This window comes from Erpetoichthys calabaricus, chromosome 8 (assembly GCF_900747795.2).
Source record: "Erpetoichthys calabaricus chromosome 8, fErpCal1.3, whole genome shotgun sequence".
NCBI lineage: Eukaryota > Metazoa > Chordata > Cladistia > Polypteriformes > Polypteridae > Erpetoichthys > Erpetoichthys calabaricus.
This window is the reverse complement of record NC_041401.2, coordinates 68,823,144-68,830,873: the sequence shown is the minus strand read 5'-3', so window position 1 is coordinate 68,830,873 and position 7,730 is coordinate 68,823,144. Positions and strand designations below refer to the sequence as shown.

General features: G+C 38.0%; 1 protein-coding gene across 2 annotated transcripts in view; it reads right to left on the bottom strand.

Annotated features, from left to right (window-relative positions):
- Window positions 1-4,163: 4,163 nt before the first annotated feature.
- The window catches only part of slc43a2b (solute carrier family 43 member 2b), a 76,870-nt gene continuing 73,303 nt past the window's right edge, over window positions 4,164-7,730 (bottom strand). For both annotated transcript variants that reach the window (XM_051930966.1, XM_028806714.2), the window contains one exon: window positions 4,164-5,619. In XM_051930966.1, coding sequence (XP_051786926.1) covers window positions 5,458-5,619 — 162 coding nt within the window. In that variant the 3' untranslated portion in view covers window positions 4,164-5,457. The remainder of the gene's footprint in view (window positions 5,620-7,730) is intronic.

Genomic DNA, 7,730 nt, shown 5'->3' with positions numbered 1-7,730 from the left:
GCATTAGGATTAAAAGTCAAATCGGAGGTAAAAAGCTTAGGGGTAACCGTTGATTGTAATCTGAATTTTAAATCGCATATTAATAAAATCACTAGGACAGCATTTTTTCACCTAAGGAACATAGCAAAAGTTAGACCTCTTATATCATCGAAAGATGCAGAGAAATTAGTTCATGCGTTTGTCTTTAGTCGGCTAGATTACTGTAATGCACTCCTCTCAGGACTACCCAAAAAAGACATCAATCGTTTGCAGTTAGTGCAGAATGTAGCTGCTAGAATCCTTACCAGGAAAAGAAAATCCGAACACATTTCTCCAGTTTTGATGTCACTACACTGGTTACCTGTGTCATTCAGAAGTGACTTTAAAATTCTGCTTATGGTTTATAAAGCTTTAAATAATCTCGCCCCGTCTTATATATCGGAATGTCTGACACCTTATATTCCAAATCGCAACCTCAGATCCTCAACTGAGTGTCTCCTTAGAATTCCAAGAGCAAAACTTAAAAGAAGTGGTGAGGCGGCCTTCTGCTGTTATGCACCTAAAATCTGGAATAGCCTGCCAGTAGGAATTCGCCAGGCTAATACAGTGGAGCACTTTAAAAAACTACTGAAAACACATTACTTTAACATGGCCTTCTCATAACTTCACTGTAATTTAATCCTGACACTCTGTATATCCAATTCATTATAATAACTATTCATTCAAAATTTGTACTAACCCCTACTCTCTCTTCTGTTTCCTTTTCCGGTGTCCTATTGGTGGTGGCTTGTGCCACCACCATCTACCCAAAGCACCATGATGTTCCAACAATGATGGATGGATTAAAAGCCAGAAGTCTGTATAACCATCAGCATCAAGTGACTCCGTGAGAACCCTAACTACAAAGAGGACTATTTCATTTATGTTAGGTAGAATGCCCAAAGGGGACTGGGCGGTCTCGTGGCCTGGAACCCCTACAGATTTTATTTTTTTCTCCAGCTTTCTGGAGTTTTTTTTTGTTTTTTCTGTCCACCCTGGCCATCGGACCTTACTCCTTATTATGTTAACTAAGGTTGTCTTATTTTAATTTCTTTTTTGTCTTTTATTCTTCTTTTCTTCATTATGTAAAGCACTTTGAGCTACTTTTTGTATGAAAATGTGCTATATAAATAAATGTTGTTGTTGTTGTTGTTCCCGATGAAGAGGCGTATCCGCAAGAATTAAAAGATTTGTTATTTGGTGAAAGTGAAATCCACACGGCAGAGACACGAAGTGGCTGGTGCGTAGTGCGGGGGGGTGGGGGTGAGGGTAGGGGGGTTGGTGAGTGAAATGAGCAGGAGGCAAAGCCCCCTAGTTTTTAAATAAATAAGAGAAAGGTCCGACAAACACAACACTTACAAAAACTGAATAAACGCAATTGACATTTTATGTAGCCCCATGCATAATTTTTATTTAAGAAATTTGAGTGAAGCATTTTAAAGAATAACAGTGATAATAAGAATGTAATTACATGTACTACAGTAAATAAACAGTCTGGGCTTTGGCTGGGCCACCTACAGGGAATCAGAGACTTGTCCAGAAGCCTCTGCAGCGTTGACTTGGCTGTATGCTTCGGGTTATTGTCTTGCTGAAAGATGAACCATCACCCCAATCTGAGGTCAAGTGCACTCTAGAGCAGGTTTGCTTTAAGGACCACTGAGAAGCACCCCCTCAGCATGATGCTGCCACAACTTTGTTTCACGTTAGGGATGGGATTAGGCAGGTGATGATCAGTGTCTGATCTTTGCCAGACATAGTGCTTGGAGGTCTGCCCAAAGAGTTCATTTTTTTGTCTCATCAGACCAAAAAATCCAATTCCTCATGCTCTCAGAATCCTTTAAATGTCAAGTGTCATTTGGAAAATTCCAAACAGAAGTTAGCCTCTCTACCATAAACACCTGCTTGATGAAGCACTGCTGAGATGGTCACCATTCTAGCAGGTTTTCCCATCTCAGCAGAACACTTCTGAAGCTCTGTTAGAGTGGTCATTGGTTTCTCTGTCACCTGCCTTACCAAGATATTTGTTGTCCAGTAACAAGATTTGGCTGGACAGCCAACTCTAGGAAGAGTCCTGCTGGTTCCATAGTTTTTCTATTTCACAAATATTGAAGACACTATGCCCCCTCGGGACACTCAAAGCTTTTGAAATGGTTTCACTCCCTTGTCACAACAATTTGATCATGGAGGTCTACAGAGAGTTCCTTGGAGTTTATGGCTTTATTTACATTCCAACATGCATTTTAATTGTGTGCCTTTCTAAGCTATGTCCAATCAATTCAGTTTGCCACAAGTGCAGTCCATTGAAGTTCTAGAGGCATCTCAGAGATTATTAAAGAAAAGAGGATGCACCTGACCACCATCTGTAGTACTATGACAGAACGTCTAAATATTTATATAAATGTGAGAGATCAGGTTTAATTTTTAAAAAATGTTAAGCCTTTGAAAACATGTTTTCAATTTGTCATTTTAAGTTATTGAATTAAATCTACCATACAATAAATTGTGCGAAAGGGAAGAGGTCTTAATACTTTCCAAAGCTTGCTTCGCTCACCAACCCCGAGGTGGGTGCTAATCGCTAGCCACTTAACGGATCTGCTGCTTGTGTATGGGGATACGGATGTACAATTTAAACAGATTGTTATCTTCATGGTAATTGTTACATATGCATAATAGACCTAACTATTTTACAATACAGCGAATAATTAACCATAGTAAAAAATATTAGTAAAACGTAATAAATTGAAAGAATACTATGTTTCATGTTGCATTAGAGGTATTCGTTGTGTTATACATTTTTGTTCTGTTTGGCTTTGAAATTAACATACAAATACTTTTTAAACTTAATACTTTTACAGTAAAACTTCAGTAAAAACAATAGTTGCAATTTACTTTTCGTCAATATCGCATTGAATTTTGACTCTATGGTTGGACTTACATCGTGACAATGTAACGTATAATTGCCCGTGAGTGAATATCGTTTCTTTCTCTCTAATAAATAAACCGATTTTTTCGAATGTTTGTCCCTGTGATTTGTTAATTGTCATAGCAAAAGCTATTCTAACAAACTGTAAATGTTTTAATACGAATGGCATATCAAGATCTCCTTTGGAGTCTAAGGTTATGCGCGGAAGATGTACTACATTTCCTTTTTTGTCACCTGTTAAAATTTTACATGTCAGAATTGTTCGACCAATTTTGAATACAACTAATCTTGTCCTATTGCATAGCCCATCACTCAGACATAAAATACGCAATAACATTACGATACATCCTTCTTTCAACAGTAATTCGGCTGGTGGAAGACGGGATGGTGTTAACAGTTGTAAATATTCTACAGGATATTGTAAGTTGATGTTTTCATCTTCCACACGATCACCACCAACTGTTTCAGCATAGTCTATTGATATGCATTTAACCAATCTGCCGTGTAACTGATCGACAATTTTCACGTTAATTCATTTGACTTCATTGTTTCTCTGTGCTAGGATTGCCCGTGGACCGTTCGGGATGAAATTCTTCAATAAGATTTGGACATAATAAGTCTTCTTTTATTGGGAATTTAAAGTGAGGAAAACATAAAAATGTACAAGAACTGAGAGCACAGCTACTGTGTCTGACAAAAGCATTCACAAGAATGAGAGGTGAGAGGACCGTGGGCATGGGCCATTAACCGTAAATGGTTGAGGGTGAGAGTTGAAAAAATCTCTTGGCAATAGTCTCGTCTCGTCTCAAGATTTTCTTTTATAATAGATATATATACTTGCCCCCTCCCCCTGGGCGCGTTACACGCTGGCCACTTCGAGTTTCTGCCGCTCACATTGTGAAAGGGGGGACTGAACGCACGCTAAGGAGATGCGGTCGGATCAGCTGCTGCCGATCTGCGTGTTCTGCTTGTCACTGTGCCCCATATAAAATTTTATATGAAGTGAAAATAAAAAAATCACAGGCTACTGTCAAAGAAATAAAAGTGATTTTTAAAATAACTTTCTTGGAAAACATATACAACTCCACTCTGAAACTACAATCAAAGACTCCTGCAGCACATCCAATTGTGAAACAAGGCATTTGGATTCCTTGCAGAGTGATTTCATTCTCAAATACAGTTTAATATATGAATCTTACAGAGTCACGACAAAACACATCACTAATTTTTAGACCAACCGTTTTGCTTTTATTATTTTTCTAAAAAAACAAACAAAAAAAAAACTAAATCAGTGGTTCCAATAGCACCATGGTAATAAGAAAAAGATAAACAAATTAAATGTAGAATAAGTATTTGAGAGATCTTCTCCAGTACAGTACATGAAAACTGCTTATATAGCTCTGCTAAAGTGTTTTATTAATAACACACCCTTCACAAGGAAAGAAGCACTTACATGTGATCCTAAAATAACGACGGGTATTGACGACAGGATGGAGAAGAGTCTGCGCCATATTGCAGATTCAGTTTGGCTTTTAATACTCACACGACATACTGCACAGGACACACTTTACAAAGGAAGATGGGAGCAGACACACACATGCTGCTCTTGTTGAAATTCTCAGCCGACTCTGCCTGTTATCACATGAAAGTTCTTACAATGGCTGGTGATCTTTTTCTACCCTTGTGTAATTTCAGCAGTACTTGTTGATGGCTAGTTACCTCCTGAGTAAACCAGGTGCTTTATGACTGAATAAAGTATGGCAACCCTTGATCCATCCCCTGCTGAACCCACTGGACTCCAGTGTGGCTCAGTAATGACTGATTACTTTTCATCCAGTCCCTGCGGGATCTTCTGCCTCACCTGCCTGTAGCATTTCCCTGTAAAATGTCTTTAGAGATACAAGGACTGCCATTGCACAGCGACACAGTCAACTTCCTGAGGCGCAGACATATTCAGTACAGTTCCATGGGAGAATTTCAACCCCAGCCAGCTGGAGTTTCCCCTTTTTGTGTAGTAATCCTTGACATTTGCTGAGCTTCTGGGGACCTTCCACACTATTATTAAGTATAATACAAATATTATGCCCCATTTTCTATTTCCCTGACTTTGATTAATCCAAAACCTGCTGCAATGTATGACTTCATCTGAAAACATTCCAATGACGTTTTTTTCATGATCCTGAACTTGTAAAGGCCTGGCAGCCCTTTTGGTAATTATTTTAAAACAATGTCCCATAATAAAAACAGATTGCTTCTAGTAAATAGGTCAGCCCAAATTTAAAATAGGTGGTTGATCCATAAACTCTATGGACAGTTCCAGATAAACAGTCTCTCTTTGAACAACTTCCTGTCTTCCCACCTTTTGAAAACTGTGTTACTGTGGCTCAGAAGGTGATATGTGCTTAAGTGTGCACATGGGTCTCAATGCCCAACAGACAAAGTAGTAGGAAGATCGCTGAAGGTCCCAAAGTCTTAAATGTATTTCTGTGGGAGCTGTCAAGGTTCAGGAAGGCCTTCTAAACAAAGGCTTCAAGTTTATTGCTACCATTGATTTTCACAAACAGTTTTGCTTCCTCTTCCTTTTGCTTCTTCTTTCTGCGGAGATCCCGACTGAACCAGATGAGGTAAAATGGCAAGCAGAACCCAAACATGCTGACTCCTAAAAGGCCGATGTTCACCTAAAAGGACAAAGCAATGCATATTAAACTCTCTCTCACTCCTCAGTAATCTTTGAACACAATGCCATGAAAAGGCTAACAGACTATAGAACGTGTCCTCACTTCGCTCCTTATAAATCATTCTACTGCCCCCCCGCCATGTGTTTTTGTTTGGTTGAATTATGTATTTTCAGGAGGACCCCCATTATGCTAGAATAATAGTCTCAAAAATATTAAAAAATGTTCTAAGAGTCCTAACTACAAGTACACACAGTTTCAGTTAGAGCATAGGTTCTATCTTACCCCTTGTAGGCATTTCTCCAGATCCATTGTGTTCATTGTTCATTAAAAGTCCCTGATATTTTTCTCCATATATTTTGGTCCTGTCCCCCTGTGTTTTTTTCCTTCTGGTGATCTATTGCTCTTATTTTATCCTCTTTAATGATAGTTCCTCTGTTATATATATCCTCTTGGATTTATTGTCCTTCAAACTGTCTTACCACCAAATTAGGATTTTCTCTCTGGGCACCACTGCTACTAAACTGATAATAGCATCAAAATGGAAAACCTCCCAGTGTCTTAATGTCCACTCTTGGAAACTAGCATTTCACAATTTAATGGTCTTGAACAATCTGCTTCACATACAGTATAAATAAAGCCGTATCCAAGTCTTTGAATTTCTGAGAAGATGCATCAAGCAAACTCAAGGTTTTCATATCTCACCACCCTTGAGGTAATCAATCCATGCGCATGGATAGGAAGAAGAAGGACAGAATTGAAATCTTTATTTATAGATGAAGTATGTAGTTATGGATATGTGTCAATATAGATTTATGTGAATATATGCATAATTATGCAGGTACATATATATGTGTATTTGATTGTTCATATTTACTGTACGTATAGTTGTGAGGAAGAATGTTTGAATACAGATATGTGTATGCGTTTGTATAGATCTGCATTTATTGGTTTCTTTTTTGCACATTTATTTTCTTTTTAGGTTGTCCTTTGACATGTCCTTGCCTGGCTAAATATTTCTCTTTCTATGATCTTTCTTAAGGTAGGGTAAAATAGTAGGGGAAGAGTTAAGGGGTTTGGTGGGTGAATGGATTTGGTAAGTTTTATCCATTACTTGTACAGATGGGTGGTTGGTGGGAGACCGTTTCTTGTTTTGGTTTCTCATTTATGTAATATTCTCACTGGCAATGTATTTTTTGTATTAAATAAATATCGCAAAAATCATTCATATTACTGAACTTTTATTGTCATTCTTCAATAAACAGGAAGACTCACATGAATATTACACATATTGCTATGGTACGTAGATGGGGGTCACTAGCAAGCAGTAGTCCTAATAGATGTTGTAGTTGTAGTGGGGCAGAGAAAAGATTTTTAATGGACATAAATTGTGAGACTGAAGCAACAAAGAAAATGCAGCATGAAGTTCTATACTCCAGCATGTCTATAGTGAGGCTCAGTTGGCCTACAGTGTTTTATTTTGCCTCTGTTTAAAATATTCATCACTAAATTTCATATTTAAATCAGTTATTTTGATTTATTTTAGACAATTTAGAAAATGTATTCAGGGCTGTAATGAACCCTGAATTATCACAACCACCAAGAATGCCCATAAAAGTCCAAATGGACTGAATGTTTACAGCAAGTGGTAGAAATGTTCATGGGCATTACAGGAGCAAAGTAACTAAAGAACAGGAGATTGCTTGTAAAATGTAGAGTCGTAAGGTTCAGACCCTGCTTAATGCATGTAGTCATCTTTTGTAACATGACTATCATGATGTCATGGGTCACATGATTCATGCATCACATGTCTAGCAACTACATAGCATCATTTCCAACTAGACACACAAAATGGTAGTAACTAATGAAAACCAAAAATACTAAATGGCAGGACCCATACAAGCAAATGAATAAAACGAACAGCCCTTTACAAGTCCAGTGACAAATTCTCAACTGGATTGACATCTAAACTCTGACCTGGCCACTAAAGGACATTAGCATTGTTATTTTTAAGTCATTCTTGTGAAGCTTCTTCTTTATGTTAGACATGTTGTCTTGCTGGAAAACAAATCTCCTCCCAAGGCACAGGGTTCTTGCAGACTCCATCAGGATTT